Source organism: Panicum virgatum, chromosome 3N (assembly GCF_016808335.1).
Source record: "Panicum virgatum strain AP13 chromosome 3N, P.virgatum_v5, whole genome shotgun sequence".
In the NCBI taxonomy this organism is placed as follows: domain Eukaryota; kingdom Viridiplantae; phylum Streptophyta; class Magnoliopsida; order Poales; family Poaceae; genus Panicum; species Panicum virgatum.
This window is the reverse complement of record NC_053147.1, coordinates 1,378,229-1,397,222: the sequence shown is the minus strand read 5'-3', so window position 1 is coordinate 1,397,222 and position 18,994 is coordinate 1,378,229. Positions and strand designations below refer to the sequence as shown.

Sequence of the window (18,994 nt, the reverse complement as noted above, 5' to 3'; positions counted from 1 at the left end):
CTTCTGGGAACGGGAGGTTGCGGTCAGCTGCATCTGGGCCGTCCACTCACAATTTTACGGCCCAGATTCTGATTCCACCAAGTCTAAAAGTTTATTCCTCCGAAGAATCTAGATGGCCGGCCAGGACAGCTGGCATGCACACGTCAGCGCTGAGCCGCTGATGCAACGAGCGAGCTCTGCCAGAACTCGGGCCCTGTTCCTGTTTGGTTGTTACTTAGTACTAGTAGCACACAATTCCCGATAAAAGAATTATATATGCATGGAGTACTAAACGAAGTTTATTTGCAAAATCTTTTTACGGATGAGTGTAATTTTTCACGACGAATCTAATGATAGTAATTAATCGATGATTGGCTACAGTGATGCTACAGTAACCATCCTCTAATCGTGCGGTCAAAGACCTCATTAAGTTCGTCTCGCGAAGTAGAGCAGCGCTGTGGAGTTAGTTTTGTAAATTACTTTTATTTAGTACCCCTAATTATTGGTTAAAATTTTTGTGCTACTAGCACTACTAAGAACCAAACAGGGCCTCGTTCGCTGTCTCTGCGGTCTGCAAACCAAACAAAAGCAACCGACGATCCATGGCCGTCGCCGATGCGGAACGCCAGGAGCACGACGACAGCGGCCGCTGCAGCCGCCATGGCCGGAGCCATTTCCTCGTCGTCGCGTACCGGCGTACGGCTACCAAGTACCAAGGCCACCTCAACCCGGCCCGCGCCCAGAGGCGAAGCTAAACCCAAAAGCATCGTTGTACACTCCTTCATGTCTATAGTAATTCTATAATTATCAAGTAATGTTTCACTAAATAGCTTTAGATTCGCCCCCCGCGTGCGTCATGCTCTCCGCCGCACACGGCCGCATGTTCCCGTCGTCCATGGGCTCCGACGAGGCTTCCGATGGCCTCATCTCCTACACGTCCCCTACTCCGACGAGTTCGGCTTCGGCACGCAGCCGAGAGGGCTCGAATCAGATGCCAGTTTTGAATTATCCACGAAAATTAGAGTGTACTCCATTCGTTCTAAATTATTAGTCATTCTAAAATTTTTAAAAAATTATTTTTTTTAAATTTAAAAAAATTTATATAATAAAATAATAATATTTATGATGTCAATTAAATATTATTGGATTATTTGTTAGCTATATTTTCATAGTATATCTATTTGATGTCATAAATTTTTGTGTTTCTCTCAATAATTTTAGTCAAACTTTGAGATAGTTTGACTCTCTAAATTTTTTGAAATGACTTATAATTTGGAACAGAGGGAGTATCTATCTTTTTTTTTTGAGATAGGAGGGAGTATCTATCTACCATCCATATTTTAACTAATTATCAGTGGGCCCCTCTTCTGTAATCTTAAACCATTTTTCCCGAGTCCGCTGAGAATTAGGAGAAAACCCATTCATGCATTCCGAATGCGGTTCCAGACATTGGGCCCAGGCCTGCTAAACTTGGGTTCCGAATACGATGGCCTAATGGACCAGGACGTGGGCTGTACTAGGCCTGTGAGTTCGAAAGGACAGCAGTTTCCAGCAGACCAGATGGCCTTCGATCCAGTCTTCTCCGACGACGGCGATAGCGCCGCCGCCGCCGCCTCTCGCGGCCGCTCCATCTGCCCGCACGGCTGCGGCCGCCCGTCCCGCGTATGCCTCTGCCCACACCTGCCCCCCTCCCCGATCCCCACCTCCACGACCGTCGTCATCCTCCACCACCCGCACGCCCTCCGCCGCAACCCGCTCTCCACGCTGCCCCTCCTCGAGCGCTCCCTCTCCAACCTCCACCTCCTCTCTGGCCGCCGCCTCCTCCCCTCCTCCACAACTCTCCTTCCACCTCCTTCCCCGAACGCCGTCCTCCTGCTCTACCCCTCACCCGGCGCCGCTGACCTGGCCTCCTGGTGCCGATCCACGCCGCCCTCCGCGCGCGCCAGCCCCACCCTCCTCCTCCTCGACGGCACATGGAGGCAGGCCAAGGAGATGCACGCGGCAAGCCTCCCGTTTTTGTCATCGTTGGGCGTGATCCCCGTTGCCCTGCCCGTCGACAGCGGCGTGGACGGGGACAGCATGTTCGAGTCGGAGCTCGTGGTGAAGAAGGAGCCGCACAAGGGATGCATGAGCACTATGGAGGCAGTGGCGAGGGCGCTGCGGCTGCTGGAGCCGGAGGGGAAGGGCGAGGAGATTGAGGAGGCAATGCTGGGGGTGCTCCGGGCGATGGTAGCCTTCCAGGCCGAGCATTTGCAGAACCGGACAGTGAAGCCGAGAGTCAAGATGAGGAAGAAGAAGGAACTCAAGAGGGAGGATCAGCATAGCAATGCTAGACTGATGTGATCAAGGTGTCATGGATTCATGTTTGCTCATGGTGGAATTTCTCAGCTTGGAGGCTATCACCAATTAACCAGAATCAACAGTGAAGGTTTAATTTTTCCTCATGTATACAGCCAACCACTGACCAATGTCTGTCCATTTTCCCTTGCCGTAGTGGTTTACTGAGTTTGACAATGCATTGCTGTTTAGCATAAGGATACAAGTATACCTGAAATCGAGTTGATTTTGATATCCTTTTGATTCTATTGGCTCAAAATGTTGTTTTAACCATAGGCAGTTTAACATTTTGAAGCATTAGGGATAGTCCATGGTATCTTATAGACAGTGTTTGTTATGCAATTTGCCTTTTGTTCACTTTTAACCAGAGTCTCAGTTCTTTTGTTCAAATTTCCATATGAGGACTCTAGTCTTCTTTCTAATAAATAATGAAACCTATGGAGCTTTCATTTCTACTGTGTGCATCTATGATCATGATTATACTGAAATAGTGCACTGTGGTCCATAAGCCTCATAAATTTTACGCTGTTCATGAATTGAAAGTGTGCTAAACTCATTTCTATTGTCCCCTTGATACATCATCATTGCCGCTCATTAAATTGTGTAACCTTTGCATCTAAATAATTAATTTTTTCCTGTGCTTGTTGTAGGCCTTAACCCAAATGTTGTTTTCCAGCAGGTCAGAATTAGTCACTCAGGACCATGTATTCTTCTTGTTCCCTTGACCAGTAGTTCTTGAACTTATCTTGTGCATTCCTCATGTTATCTTGACCAGTAGTTCTTGCACTCTTCCTGTGCCCCTTGACCTCCTTCATTCACATTTGGTGTTTGGACATATGCATGTTCAGTAGTGCTTGCAGTTGCAGCCTTGCAGTCTCTCAAGTCCTGATTCCTGAACATGCCACAGGCCATTTTCAGTAGCTCACACTTTAGAAGATTCTACTAGCTTATGGAGAGCATGTGCTCTTTCTCCAGATCATTAGAAGACATATCTTTTATTTTTTGGTACATCTTCATGAAGCTGAATCCTTATGTTGAATTCTTGATCATTAATAAAAAAACTTGATGTGCTGTAGATATGAAGAAAGGTGTGATGACTGAAGATCAACTTAAAAGGTATCCACAATGAGCTACTTCAAATTCTACCAGGCAGATCTTGATTTGAAATGAGAAACCTGAAACGACACATCAGTTAGTCGCCGGAGTTTGATGAGCCCAGAAATGTGTTTGTCCTCACCACTTCCTGTATCCCTTCAGTGGCTGTTCTTGAGTCCTACAGCACTCACCTTGGGCACCAATAGATGATGCAGCATTGTCCGATGCAATCATGTCTTACCTTAGCCTTTTAGCAGTTACCCTGACAAAGTCCATGGAATTTATGCCTTTCTAAAATCTGAAAGGATGATCCGGTATTATCTGTGAATCGCTGGAATTTGTGTTTTTCCTGTCAGCTGTTCACGAACTTGGGAAGTATGAAGAATAAAAGGGCGAAAGCTGGAGATACCTGTGGTCGGAGGCAAATGTCCGACTTTGTAATGAAATGCTGAACCTGGCAAAACTAGGGCTATGCATATCTGAATATTTGATGCAGCCAGGTAATATGTTTTTTGATAGTTCTGATGCAATTGGGGCCCTGTAAACAGCAGCTTTTTCTTGTGGTATAAATAAGTTGATTTTGTTGCATATGAAAGCAAGAAAGATTTACCCGACCTGGAACTTTTGAGGTGCTCAAATCGTTTTTGCTTATGATCCATTTACTGAGAATATTTCAGTGTACGTGAACATTGCCGTCTGTCAGAGGTCTGATTTTGATGTGGTGGGTAAGGTGATCTTTCCTTATCATATTGTGGTGTAACAGGGATCTGGATATCTTAAACATTTCAATTGTATGGTTCTTGGTAGCATCACAATTGGACCATTATAGACAAGTGTTTTTAATAGATCTAAGCTTCTGTTTCCGGCAATCTCCAGACAGAGACAAATGCCCCGGTACTGTTTGACCTGCGTAACCCCAAAGCTCTGGTCAACGAGCTGTTGGTCTTGGGACAGCAAACTGATGCCTTCGCTTTGCCATGGAAAGAATTTAAAATATCCATCGCTACTGCCAATTTGTCCTTTAGCTTTTCCAGTTTTCACTAATTACGTAGCCTCAATCTTTCTGGTTTAAGTGACCGTTGTTTTTTTTTAAAAAAAAGCTGGTTTACAGTGTGTTGGCCAGGAAAAAGCTTGGGAAAAGAGAGAGAAGCTTGGGGAAAGAGAGAAATGGCATGCATTCCACAGGAATACCGTGAGGAGGTCTTCATCTTCTTCCTCACGGATCCCACCTATTATTTGCCAGTAGAATAGTAGTAGAACGCCTCAACGGCCGCGTCCGCTTCCCTCCAAATGTTGCGCTCCCGAGCTCTCCTCTCCTCGGCTCCCACCCCGACAAGTCCTCCCAGCCTCCGACCAGCGAGAGCTCACGTCCTTGGGCACAGCGAGCGACTCGTAATCCAAGGCAAAAACAGCGACCACCATGCACCACAGACCAGGGTTCGCTCCGGCCCAGTCGTGTTGACCTCTCGCCACGTCCAGCGACCAGCATGGCGACGTCGTCGGCGAGGAAGATGAGCCCGCTCCCTGCCCCGGCGAGCCGGCTGTGGGAGGCGAGCATCCGCAAGCTCCAGACCATCCGCCGCGTCGGCACCGTCGCGCCCGCCCCGGGGACCGTCGACGCCGCCACGCCCTGCCTCCTCTCCGTCAGCTCCTCGGCGTCCAACACCATCTACCAGTACCACGAGGACGGCGAGGAGAGCGACACCAGCAACGAGGGCGGCAACGACGACTCGGACGCCGGCGACGACGACGACGCCGCGCTCGGCGAGCCCACCCACGCCGAGCAGCTGCTGCCCAGCGGGGACTTCTACCAGGGGGACCTGCGCGGGGACCTCCCGCACGGCGCCGGCAAGTTCCTCTGGACCGACGGCAGCATGTACGAGGGCTCGTGGCGCCGCGGCCGCGCGTCCGGGCGCGGCAAGTTCTCGTGGACGTCCGGCGCCACCTACGAGGGCGACTTCGCCGGCGGTTACATGCACGGGCACGGCACCTACATCGGCGAGTTCGGGGACACCTTCGCGGGGCTCTGGGCCAGCAACCTCCGCCACGGCCGCGGCACGCAGGCGTACGCCAACGGGGACGTGTACGACGGCCACTGGCGCGACGGCCTGCAGGACGGCCACGGCCGCTACATCTGGCGCCAGGGCCACGAGTACATCGGCACCTGGAAGGCCGGCGACATGCACGGCTGCGGCACGGTGATCTGGGCGGACGGCGACCGGTACGACGGCGCGTGGGAGGACGCCAAGCCCAAGGGCCAAGGCACGTTCCGGTGGGCCGACGGCGGGATGTACATCGGCACGTGGTGCGAGGAGTCCGGCGCGGTGCACGCCGACGGCGTCTACTACCCGCCGTCCGGCGGCCCCGCCGTGCCCGTGCCCCGCGAGCCCTGCGAGCCCATCACGGCGCTGCTCCAGGAGCTCGAGGGGTGCGAGGGGAAGAAGGCGTCGCTGATGCCGTCGCACAAGATACTGACGTGGCCCGGGGTGGAGGCCGTGCAGAAGAAGCCGGTGTGGCGGCCGCCCAAGGTTAGTGCCGACCACAGGAGGATGTCAAGCGCGAGCAGGAGGACGAGCAGCGCGTCCTTGGACCTGGACAGCCTGCAGGCCGAGGCTGCTGAGAGCGAGGAGACGCGGACGGACAGGTCATGCTTGCGGACGTCGTCGTGCATGCGCACGCCGCCGAGGCCAGGGAAGAAGCAGGGGGAGACCATATCCAAGGGGCACAGGAACTATGAGCTCATGCTCAACCTGCAGCTTGGCATTAGGTACGAACTTTATTTTCTGATGATGCCTTGCTCTTCTTCTGAATCTAGCTCATTCATTTGAAGTTGTCATTGATGATCAAATCAATTTTGGAGCACAGGCATGCTGTTGGAAGGCAGTCGGCGCCAACTTCGCTGGATCTTAAATCATCAGCATTTGATCCAAAAGAGAAGGTGTGGACAAGATTTCCTCCTGAAGGATCAAAGCATACTCCTCCTCACCAATCATGCGATTTTCGGTGGAAGGACTACTGCCCCCTGGTTTTCAGGTGTTATGATTTATATATCCTATTTTCCCCCTTTCTCGTGGTAATAATTGATTTGATATTATTATTACTGCTTCCTGTCTACAATGTAGAGCTAATTAAGTTGTTCTTTTGTACTTCGCTGCAGGACTTTGCGCAAGCTCTTCGATGTCGACCCTGCTGATTACATGATCTCCATTTGCGGGGATGAGGCGCTCAGGGAACTTTCATCACCTGGGAAAAGTGGAAGTTTCTTTTACCTCACAAATGATGACAAGTACATGATCAAAACAATGAAGAAATCAGAAGTTAAAGTAAGTTAATGCAATCCACTCACACCTCAGATTAACTATTAAGTTATATGATTGAATTTTTGTTTTTTTATGTGAACAGGTACTGCTTAGGATGCTTCCATCCTATTATAAACATGTCCGTGCTTTTGAACATACTCTATTAACTAAATTCTTTGGTCTCCACTGTGTTAAACTTACCGGAGCTATTCAGAAAAAGGTTAGACTCCTATATGAACAAACTTTAATTTGATATGTGAGAGTCTCTCAATATTTTGTAACCATCAAATACAGGTCCGATTTGTTATAATGGGGAATCTTTTCTGCTCCAATTATGCAATCCATAGGCGCTTTGATTTGAAAGGATCTTCCATTGGTCGCACGACAGACAAACCCATTGATCAAATTAGCGAGCATACAACGCTAAAGGATCTTGATCTTAATTTCATTTTCCGACTTGAAGGATCTTGGTTTCAAGAATTCTGCAGGTACACATCCCATCTGCAAAACGGTACAAGATGTTTTGCTTTTTCCACTTAGTACATTTTATGAATATCTGCATAAAGTTTACTATAAGAATGTTTGGATGTGCCAATCCGTCCAATGAGAAGTTCTTAGAAATGTTTCAAGTCGCAGATGAACTAAAAATAAAAACAAGCATTCCTTGCTATTATGAGTTATGATTTGTCTTCATAGGCAAGTGGACAAAGATTGTGAATTACTGGAGCAGGAGAGGATCATGGATTATAGTCTTTTGGTTGGTATTCACTTCAAGGACAGATGCAAAGGTAAGCTGCATGATGCATGCTTTACATACTTTCACCTGCAAAAATGCTGTAGGTATATTTGAAGTAATAAGACTGAAAAATCTCTTTGCTGGTTACACAGACAGCAGCAATTCTGACAATGGACCACCTCATACTGCCGAAGAAGATTCTGAGGAAAATAGGTAAAAGACCGATTGTACTGGGCTCGTACTAGTGAAATACTATTAGAGATTCATAATTAAAGCAAACAAAAATATGGTGATCTTTTTCACGTGAACATACATAATATATTGCTTATCGTGACATAATATATGCACCAGTGCTTTCAAATTCGAACCATAGAAAGCCTTATCTGTTTTCAGCATATCTTGGTTACATAATAAATATAAGAGTACTGTAACAACATTTGCCTTGGAATTGATCTCTGAAGACTAACATACTAATTCCAATCTATGCAGAAACAAACCACTAAAACTAGGGATTTGCATGCCCTCAAGGGTGGAGAACATAGTGAAGAATCCTGAAAGTGAATCTTTGCTCATCGGTGAGCCCACAGGCGAATTTCAGGATGTATTCTTGTTCTTTGGAATCATTGACATCCTGCAAGACTACGATATTAGTAAGAAGCTCGAGCATGCTTACAAATCCATGCAATATGATCCTAACTCCATATCGGCCGTTGACCCAAAGCAATATTGCAAGAGATTCAGGGATTTCATATTCAGGGCTTTCACAGAAGAGGTACAATAACTAGTTAATTGACAGAGGAGGGACATATCTAATTTAAGGGGTTAACAATTCTTTGGTAGATGTTTTGTGTCCACACTCCAGTATTTTTTGTAGGTAACATCATTGATACACTGTTGTAGATGAAACACATAAATAGTGCGGCAATTTCCTCTTCTCTTGTAGATTTTGTACATTTTTAAACATTTTGTTGAGTAATTAGATGTAGCCTAAATTTAACCATGCCATGTAAAGGATGTAGGTAGATAGATATTATTGTTGATGTAACCATTTCTTCAATGTTTTCCAATTCTATTTTGTTCCAAAGATTTAATCTATGCTTCCAATAGAATAAGATCATGAGATAATGTATTAGTCTTTAAAAACTTTAGAAATGATACGCATGATTCAAAATGCCAAAGAATTTTGGGAATTGATTTTGCCTGTTGGATGAAAAAGAAATAATTTTGGTCAAAAAATTTGGCAAGTACAAAGTTACAGTGTCAGGTTTTGATGAAAACCAGAAATTGAAAGCCGTAAAGACAAGTATGCTTGTACAATTTCAGAAGGCCTCAATTCCTTACGCAATTTCAGATGACTGTTTTCCCTCTTCAGTTGCTAGTTCAGTTTTTGCTTGTTACCTCGAAAAGGCTACCGGCAACCTGCGAACTGGTAGCACAGCAGGACCAAGTGCCTGCCATCATTTTTCTGGCAAAAAAAAAAGTGTCTGCCATCATTTCTAGACAAAAGAAAAATCAATGCACATGGTGCTACTTTGTGCATACTCCAGTATGCAAGAAAGCACTATAGTGAATTAGTGACATGGTATTTCATATCAAGAAAGAAGTAGCATGCAGTAAAGTTTGTTCTAAACCAACTTCCCTTTAATTTACTCTCTAATCGAAGGCATGGCAAGAAGTCTATTATCTTATTATTTGGCCAACAAACGGAGCCTCCACGTTCGCTCTCAAGGCCTAAAAATTTTCACGTTAATCAGAGAAAAATAAAAAAATAAAAATTATCCACCACTACCATTATAATAAAATTAGCCTAAAGTACCCATATACTTAATTAAAAAATTACCCACCAATGCCATTATAAAAAATTAAATGTAAAATATCATTTAGCTATGTTCAGTTACAAACATATTCTATTAATGAAAACTAAAGCTAACAACCATCAATCAAAATAAAACGAAAATAAGAATAATTTTATGCATAATATTATTAAAGCTCAACAAATCAAATTATTATTATAGGTAGACCATATTTGAATTATTTTAACCAATAATAAGACATAATTTATGATAATGAACATGGTGATATATAGTAAAAAAAGTATAATCTTTAGTAAGGATATAACGGCATGCAAATTTTTAAATTTTCAATACTAGCCGCGCAAATGCGCGGGCTATACGCCTAGTTTATATAAACTAGGGATCTTAGTAGCATCCCCTCAAATGCAGAACAGAACAAATAACAGGTACTCTGTTCTCACAAGATAACGCCACATATTCAATGCTCTGCTCGCTTATCCAAAACTACAGACAGCAAGGCGTTATGTTTATTTTTCATGTCTGTTAATGGGTTTCAAGTTAACTCAAATAATGTATCAGTTGTTTGGGACTTTTGATCCAATCCCTGATATGTTTTGGCGAAAAGCGTTTCCTGAAAATATCAGGCAAAAACTTGGGGTTTTTTATTTAAGCTGACAAGTAGATGTGACAACTGATGCTATAGTAGGTACGAAGACCAGAAACCATTAGCCACGGCCACCGGTTAAAGCGCTTATTAAGCGCTTTAACTTGGCGGTTCTGTCACAGCTGTTATTAGAGCTGAAATGCACCAAGGGGTACGGGGTACCAGTATGTTTATTTTTCGTGTTTTCAAAACTAAAAATGAGTTTCAGAAGAAAAAAAACGCTTCTTCGCGCTTAAGTGATTAGGAGAAGTTAGTTTGTAAGCCTTATGTAGAGTATGTTATGTCAGGTGGCTATAAATAGAATATTAACTAACTCCTAACCAGTTATTAGTATTGTATATATATATTGTGATTTTTCTGCAGGTACACTAACTTCACTTACGTAGGGCAAATTCATAACAAATGGCTAGTATGTATATATAGGGAGAGTACGTATGTATGCCACCGAATAACTTCGTATCTTACCATAGTCGTTTTGGCAAGAATTTCTTTTGGTAAGGTACGTATAGATCATGCATCATCATGTCATTTATTTAAATTCATCTTATGGGCCTAAATTAGTAGCGTTTGTAATTAAATATGTGCCAGTTCCTCTCCCTAGAGTGGATCTTGCTATGTTGGATTTTCAAGTTGTGTTGCTGTTCTCATAGTGTTAATCATATCGACAACTCTATTTACAAGAAAGATTTAGGAAATGTGATAAAGAGTTTGCTAGTAAACCTTCGTAATTTTTCATGACATATTTCTCGAATTACGCTCAACTTGGTAGAATTTGTGAAATTTCATATTGTACATGGACAGTAAAATCCATTTTTAATCTTCTTAAGTATGAAATTTAAGCAAACTCATGATTGCAAAGTGTTGTCAAGAATTGAGGGTTTTTAGATTGTGAAATTTGAATTTTTGAATACTGCAGTATGAAAAAGTTAGACAGATTAAGTACTCTATACATATTACGTATGGTTTGACCTATTTTGAACATGAAAATAATGAAAGAAGAACCATCAGCAGTGGTATACCTCACTGATATCTTTCCAAAACAGACTTTCCATGCCATACACAAATTTTTCATGCCAGGTTAGTTTGCAGTTTAGGAGAAATAACTAACATCGTGAATTATTTTGAGTATTTCAATTTATGACAAATCTAGTCATGCACAACTCACTTTCGATAGTTTTGGCCTTAATGTGGTTAGGGGATCATGAAAACCAATGCGTCCATTTGCACAAAACCTATCTATTTGTTCAAACAATTTACGTTCAAAACCATGAATCCGGTAGTGTTGTGAATGTTTCTCATTCTTGGGGATGAACTCTTCGAATCGACATTTTTCCCCAAGATTTAAGATAAGGATATTATCCTTAGATGAAACTCTTAGTTATTCTTTCATCTACATATATATGTATATACCTTTCCCTACCATGGTTAATTCTATGACCCTTCTTGTCATCTAAACTTTTCCCTAATGTTGGTCAATGATAAGTCGAGATCGTATATCCTCGTCTCCAGGCCATTCATTCCAATAGTCGGGAATAATTCATCCCGACTGTCCATGATGACTGAAAGCTTTCTGTTATTCTTCTACTATTAATACTCATTATTCTAATTGTCTTGATTCCTATACCTACCGTGGGTTTGCTTGCATTCTTGCTCAAATAAATATAAATAAATTCAGAACTTGATCATATACATTATAGTCATCCTGCATGAATAAGATCACACGTTGGTTGCCAGGTAAATGAACTATTGCATCGCATCGTATTGCATTGTGAGGCCACGCAAGGTTAGGGAAATCTTGGTGGTAGTTTGACTGACCATATAGATTCATGCCTTTGAACATGTTTTATGACTGCTTTTTGCTTGCCTCTTCAGTCTTTCTATATTCAATCGTGTTGTTCGAATTTCTATTATTGGTTCTTATATGGTGGAGATTTGTCACACGACCTATAGCACCGCGATGGGAGCTAAGGCCTCGCGTGTGCGGCTGCCACGCGATTGTGCTACTGGGAGCACGCTGGTGCTTAAGTGCGTGCGGATAAAACTACATCGATGATTCTTTGGAGCAATAATTGGAACCGTTTTTCCTTTACATTTGTTTTTAAGGGGGTAGGCCCTTTGGAAGTAACAATAGAGATGGGTTGTTTATAAATAAATTTTTGAGGATCATAATCTACTAATCTGCATAACAACATGTGCATTTTGCATCATGCAACTTATTTAATAGATAAAGTTGAGTAAGAATGTTCTGGAGCACAAACTTGCCTTGATGTTTTTTTTTGGGATTCCATGAGCTCCTAGAAGCACACAATGTATAAGTAGTAGTCTCCGTTTCGGCGTTTCCAACCCAAGTCAGGAATTCCTTGAGTTCTTTTTCTTTTCACTGTTTCCTTGACCTCATTTGGATGTCTAGCACGGAGCTTGAGTAAGTGTGTAAGATTTCGTGGCCAACTCTCACTGTTTCCTTTCTACACTCTCTTGTAGCTACTCCCACATGTGTATCTCATGATATACGATGTATCTGATCCAACGAAGTGTATGTACGTGGAGTATATGCCCATACTAGAATATATATGGTGATATATACATTGGGTATGTGACCATATATTGTGTATATAGACATATTTATTTTAATATACTAATATTAAAGTACAATCATAATATATTTTATAAATAGGGATGCTTTTGAAATTTTTCATATATATCTATTTGAAGTATCTTAGAATTAGTATATGAACATACTCAAAGTGATAAATGGGTATGTGGACATACACACAGTAGTATACTGATGATGAGAGTAGCTACACGCGAGTGTAGAAAAAACTCGTCCTTACCATCTCCCAATTCTTATTTATTTCACTCAGCTCTCTCTATCTCTCCTTCCTCCACCGAGCCGAGCTGAGCTCATCCCGTTGCCGCCCCCTCCCATCGATCTTCTTACTCTGGCCGCCGTTCGTCGATTCCTTCCACGAGCACCTTCCTCACCTTGTCCTCCACCTCCCCCGCACCTCCCAAAGCCTCGCTCGAGCTTTCCCTGCCGGAATCGGCCCTCCATCGCCGGCCGCCATGGGAGCATCACCAGAGCTCCACCCCTTCGCGTCGATCCGCTTCTTCGGTCCTTCTCCACCGAAATCGACCCCAAGGATGGGTTCTTGGTGAGCTCCTCCACCTTCCCCGCTTCTTCGCCGCCCTTTTTCCGAAGCTTCCTCGCCGGAGCGCCGCCACACGCCGCACGTCGCACGCGTGCCGCCGCCCCACCCAGGTCCGGATTATCCGGCCTAGTACCGGATCATCCGACTCAACATTCTTTTGAGGCACGAAACTCACTCCAGAAAATGCCCAGGTCCGGATCATCCGGCCTAGGGTCGGATCACCTTCCAGTGGCAAAAAGTACTATTTGGCCGGATCATCCGGCCAATGGGCGGATCCTCCGACCATGGGGACTTAACGGCAATCCAAAGCCAAAACTTTCTGGTGGTGGTCGGATCATCCGATCAGCACAGACCTTTAGTGCTTGTAAAATATGTAGAAAATTGTAAAAAAATAGGAAAATACAAAACCAGTTTTGTTAGCTTCGTATTTTTATTATCTACACGGTAGAACCATGAAATGTGTTATTTGACAACTTTTTATGTGCAGTTTTATTCATACTAATAAATGCTTTTCTAGATGGTTAAATGCGTAAATAGAGTTAGGAATGTGCTAAAAATATAAAACCAGTTGGGTTAACTTTGTTTGACTCGTGTAAGGTTTAATTATCCTCCGCTTATGTAGTTGTTTAGGTTTAGGTAATGGTGACCTTGTGCTTGTATTGCTGCACTTTTTGTTGCATCGTCCATGCATTTATACATATGCATTGTTGCACCTCATTTAGGTATGCTAGATGTACAACGCGCGGACGTGAAGCACGCGGTGATGGAGCCGAACTACAAGACGGTGTTCGGTGGATATCTCAAGAAGATGGAAGGACCCACTGAGGCAACCGAAGACCCGGCCCAAGGGCGGAAGGGCCCAAGGCCTTAATAGTATTAACACTAACTTAGTGTTACCCCCAGGCAAGCCTCGGTGCATGTCCTATTCTTTTAAATTATGAGTCACTATATATATGTTTATTTATTACTTGTGCATTATATTTTAGGAATTATTTGGAATTCTAGTTGCATGATCCCTAGGTTTCCTTGAGTTTATACTAGTATGTATAGGTCGATAGAGATGCCATGCTTAATAGGTCTCGGTAGAAGCCGGGTGATTTCTTGTCACTCGCGAGATATAGGATATTATAGAAGTCGAGTAATTGATGGTTACTCACGAGACGTATAATTATCTTTATACTTCAGTATTTGAGATATGGAATGCAATGTGGAAATGATATATAGGTATGACAGCAGGACAGAGTTCCTGGGTGTCTTAGCCCCGTCTGTGTCGATTAAGGACCGGTTGTTGTCGGCAGTTGTCGGTGTCCTGACCCGGCGGTCCAGACCCAACTAGTGATGATGCTGCGTGTTCCTCGTCCCAGATGTTGATGCAAGAGGCAATACAGTAACACACGGGTTTATCCTGGTTTCGGCCGTGGGGCCGTACGTCCAGCAAAGGGCTGTGCGAGCACTGTACTATCTTGCACCGGGGGTGCTTGTAGTAGGGGGTACAAGCGAGGCGAGAGAGGGAGGGAATCTCCCAAGTCTCTGCTAGAGGAGGAGTTGATTGAGGCGAGTGCCAATATCGGGGGCTCAGTGGTGCTGAGTGTTGCATTCTATCGAATGGGTCCGACCGCGACCCCCTTAAAGGAAGCCCGCCTCCTCCTTTTATAGACACAAGGAGGGATGGTGTACATGCGCAGGGGATCGTAGAAGTCATCGTCTTTTCCCCGAATTGCGGGGGTGCAGTGGTCGAGCACTGTGGGAAGTACACTGTGGGGTATGGCGTCGGGCGTGGCAGTCGTCCTGGGCATCGTCCTCGGCCTTGCGAAGATCGCGCCGGCGTCCTGACAGCCCTAGCAGGCGGCGTGGTCGTCGCTGTAGGGTGTACCGTCTTCCAGGTGTGGCGTGGCGGCATTCCATGGGCCCTGCAGGCCAGGGTCTTGCATATATATGTTCGCCAGCGGTAGTGGGGCACGTGGCGGTCCCGGCCCCCCTAGGTGGAGTCCAAGCGCGTGCGCTAAGGGGGTCCGGGAGTCACGTGGAGGTCCCGGACCCCTCGAGGGGGGAGGTCCGGGCCTCCGGCTGCTAGTGCTGAGCATCCCTCCTTGGGGAACATGTGGCGACGCCGGATCCCTTCCCGAGCAGGGGACGGGTCCGGGGCCGTTGGTGTGGTGAGGTGGAGTCCGGACAGCAGGAGTTGGCAGAATAGTAACGGGAGCTGTGCTGAGCACGTCTCGTACCGCGTCGCAGGTTCCCACAGTGTTGCCACAGCGTCCAGGATGGCGGAGCAGTGACCGGAGTTGACGGACGGGACTCCGGTCACAGCCACTGTGGGGAATGGCGGCCTGACGCCGTCTGACCTGGGCGCTGTGGAGGAGTGGTTGGCATTTAATGCCTCCGTACGACGGGCAGGTGAGCGGAAGGGCCGTTTGTCCTTTTCGTCGAGGGGTGGCCTCGAGCGAGACGGAGACGATTCGCCCCGCTCGAGGGTAGGTTCGCTACCCTCGAGCAAGGCAGAGACGATTCGCCTCCCCGAGGGTAAGCTCGCTCCCTCGAGCGAGGCGGAGACGCGGGGTGCGGTAGAGGGTCTCGATGGGAGCCCTCGAGCGAGAGAGAGTACTCCGAGGCGCGCGCCACTTGTTGTTTTGTTTCGGGGACGAGACGCGCCAGCGTGCTGAGCGGGCCAGGGCCATGATGGCGCCTGCTGCTCTGCAGCTGGTGCTTTTACCGTGCTATCCCGCGCTCAGGGTCTCGGCCCCGCTTTCCCTGGTCGCCTTGCGACGCGCCGTTCGAGGGCAGTCGGCCAGCGCCGATGCTGCGCCGCTTAGCGTCCAAGGGCTCTGCTTTGCTTCGTCCCGTCATGTCTCAGCACAGTAACCGAGGGTATCTTTCACTCGTGGGGAGCCGCGCCCTCACAGGCGGTCCAAGCCTTCGCCCTTCGACAGGTTTGAAGCTTGGCGCCCGACGCAGCTATAAATAGGGGTCGTGGGACTCCCTTTCATCTCCAACTTCCCTGCTCTTACTTCTTGCATCGCCTAAGTCTCGTAATGTTTTCCTTTGCCTTTCACGACCGGCCCCCAGATGGGGTGGCCTGGCTTTTTTAGGCTTTGATGCTAGAAGAATGCTTGCGAGCGGCGGGGGAAGCTGGAGAGAGCGTGCGTACCATCCCTTAGCTTTAGTTTGATTAGCAGAAGAGCATTGGGCCTGTGGGGTCCTGCTTCTGCGATGTCTCTTAGCCTGAAGGGGGGTTGAGATGCCTGACCATGGCGTTGGTGCCAGTTTTGGTGGCCGTTCTTCGCATCGTCCCTGCTGGCGACAATGTCGCTCTCGGGGAGATGGTGTGGAGGGTGCTGTCCGCCAGCTTGACCCCCCGCAGGGTCTTCGGTGGAGGAGATACTAGAAGAAATCTTGCGAGGAGGGCATCCCGCTGGACCCGTGCGGTCTGGGGACTGGTCCTCGCAATCCCGAGCAGCCTGGCCGTCACGCCGGCTAAGGACTCGGTGCTCTTCATCGGCGCTCACTCCTCCCCAAGACAGGGAAAATTGTCACGCAGGTGGCAATGCGTTTGTACTTTTTGACGGCTTTAAGCCAGTAACCCTTTGTAATCTTTGTTCGCAAAGATCAATGAAGTCTCCTTCTCCTTCGCGGAGAGGACGACCGAAAGTGTATGGGTGGGGTACCACCCCTGTAGGGGATTTTGGTCCTTGAATGTGTGAAGTTTCCTCCATGGGGGCGCGTCAGCGCACCCGCGGGTGTAGCTCCCGAGGCCTTGGAGGAGTGTTTGCACTCATCCAAGGGCTATAAACGTCGTCCTGCTTGGTTGCTTCATTGAGGTGGCCGTCCAGCGTCTTTTTCAGCCGACATCGGCACTCCTTTCAGCTGGCCTCGGCGTTTTTCGTGCTGGCACAGCGACCCAGTGTCCAGCTGAACCATCTGGCAGGCACATGTCAAGAGTGGGGGTTTTGGTTAAACACATGGAACTTCATAATCGACGGTCGTCGATCCATTCGAGGGTGCGGCCTGAGCCGCGGTGTGCGAGGAGCCCCCGAGCCCCGGCCTGCGTAAAGGCGTTCGGGGAACCCTCGAATTTTATTATGGCCCTCGTCGTCCTTCCGCAGGGAGGAGGGGTGAAGCGCACCATGCTATCCATGCCCGGGCCGCGAGCTATGGCTGCTTCAGTGAGCTGTTATCGGGTAGTTCAAGTGGACGTCTGTGCCCCGTTCGATAAGGGTCGGCTCGTGGTCCGTGGACACGTCACATAAAGCGCTCGCAAAGGTTCGCTAGGCGGTGCCCGGACCCATTCGATAGGGTCCGAGGGCTCGATACTCTCCCTTGTAGGGATCCCCCTGCTAGGCACCCTCGACTGGCCTTGAACACTGCGTAGGACATCTCGAACTCTGTGTTCGAGGGTAGCTTGTATGACACATCCAAGCAGTTCCTGACTCTGGCGATCTGGGGCACCTGTCGAACCCTCGACGGGCCAGGCTTCGAACCCCTGATCAGTAAGGCCTCGGAATAAGGTTCCCTCGAGGGTGAAGAGCCCCCGAAAGGAATATTCTGTCACGGTTTGCAAGCGGCGCGGAGTCGCTGGTCGTGTGCGCGGGTCTTCCGCTAGTCGTGGGCGACGTGGCCCGGTACGTGTGGTGCGGTGCGGGCGTGCCTTTTCAGGCGACTACCTCGGGTAGACGAAGCGGCGTGGGCGGCGGCTGACGGATGGAACAGTGCAGCAGTCGCGCCGCGCCCATCGGTTACCGCGCCATAGTTATTGCCGAGTGCGCGCGTGGGAGACTCCGCGGTCATGGGGCCCATCCGTCAGCCACAGCAAAATCTACCGCATTCAATGCGAGGGATTCGTGGTGTGGCGGCGAATCCGCCCATCGTGGTGAATAAAAGCGAGAAAGGGGGGATTGTTTGGGCTCACCTGGCCATTTGCCTTCATCTCCCTTGCCTTCTCCACCTCCCCTGCATCCTGAGCCCACAGCCGAGAGCGAGAGGAGGAAGAAGGAGAGAGCGAGAGCGCACCTTAGGCACCGCAGAGCTTGCCTTCCCACACCCCCCCGTAATTAGAAGCAATGTCGAACGTCCGGGAGCAGTTGCCATGGGGGAAATCCACCGCCATAGAGGCGGTTCTGGAGCAGCTGGTCGCCGACCGGCTGCTGCCGATGAACACCAGCTTGGAGCGGCCGGCGTGGATTCCCCTGCGGCCGGAGGAGACCGAGCCGAATCCCCCCGAGGGCTATGTCGTGAGCCTCGTGCGTCTCCACGAGCGGGGATTCGGCGTCCCCGTCAGTAGATTCTTGCAGGCGTTATGCGAGTACTACGGGGCGGAGCTGCACAACTTCGGCCCCAACTCCATCTCGCAGGCGGCGGTCTTCGTCGCTGTCTGCGAGGGATACCTGGGGATTGAAGCACATTGGGATCTGTGGATCCACTTGTTCTGTGGCGAGCTCTTCGTCGAGAACGTGCGGGGCCAGCCGAAGAGGTTCGTGCGCGTCGGCGGCCTGATGCTCCATTTGCGCCCAAGCCGGAACAACCTGTACATCCCCAACAAGATGACGACGAACAACGCCGGGTGGACTCGGGGGTGGTTCTACCTGCGCAACTTCGGCAACAGGCTCCCGGCGTTCACCAACAGGGTGCTCCGGGAGAGACCAGCGAAGTGGGACTGGGGGGTATCGCCCCCAGCGCATCAAGTCAAGCTCGAGGTCCTCACTAACGCGTTGGTGCTCCTGGCGAGGAAGGGGTTGAAGGTGGCTGCTGTCATCGCGAACTTTCACCGGCAGAGGGTGATTCCTCTCACGGAGAGGAGCCTGCCGATCTTCGGCCTCACCCCCGGGGTCCCGGCCTCGGGCTCGAGGACGTCGATGGTGCTGCTCCCCTGAGGCATCGCTGCCCGGAGGGCGAGGAACACGGTGGCAGAGTTCCCTGACAACGCAAACGATCTCTGGGAGATCAAG

The 18,994-nt window shown here is 48.1% G+C and overlaps 2 protein-coding genes across 7 annotated transcripts; both read left to right on the top strand.

Annotated features, from left to right (window-relative positions):
* Positions 1–1,492: 1,492 nt before the first annotated feature.
* Positions 1,493–4,027, top strand: LOC120663539 (tRNA-uridine aminocarboxypropyltransferase 2-like). 5 transcript variants are annotated; one of them, XM_039942393.1, is made up of 3 exons: positions 1,493–2,407; positions 2,967–2,995; positions 3,393–4,027. In XM_039942393.1, exon 1 carries the CDS (start codon positions 1,540–1,542, stop codon positions 2,320–2,322), a length of 783 nt encoding a protein of 260 aa, XP_039798327.1. In that variant the 5' UTR covers positions 1,493–1,539; the 3' UTR covers positions 2,323–2,407; positions 2,967–2,995; positions 3,393–4,027. The 5 variants fall into 5 exon arrangements, with proteins under 5 accessions (XP_039798327.1, XP_039798324.1, XP_039798326.1 ...); XM_039942390.1 differs by having other exon boundaries at positions 2,967–3,020; XM_039942392.1 differs by lacking the exon at positions 2,967–2,995 and having other exon boundaries at positions 1,493–2,424.
* A 685-nt stretch (positions 4,028–4,712) lies between these two features.
* Positions 4,713–8,464, top strand: LOC120667331 (phosphatidylinositol 4-phosphate 5-kinase 6-like). 2 transcript variants are annotated; one of them, XM_039947434.1, is made up of 8 exons: positions 4,713–6,178; positions 6,277–6,444; positions 6,569–6,734; positions 6,814–6,930; positions 7,005–7,198; positions 7,407–7,492; positions 7,599–7,659; positions 7,936–8,464. In XM_039947434.1, exons 1-8 carry the CDS (start codon positions 4,899–4,901, stop codon positions 8,225–8,227), a joined length of 2,364 nt encoding a protein of 787 aa, XP_039803368.1. In that variant the 5' UTR covers positions 4,713–4,898; the 3' UTR covers positions 8,228–8,464. The 2 variants fall into 2 exon arrangements, with proteins under 2 accessions (XP_039803368.1, XP_039803367.1); XM_039947433.1 differs by having other exon boundaries at positions 7,407–7,498.
* Positions 8,465–18,994: the final 10,530 nt, after the last annotated feature.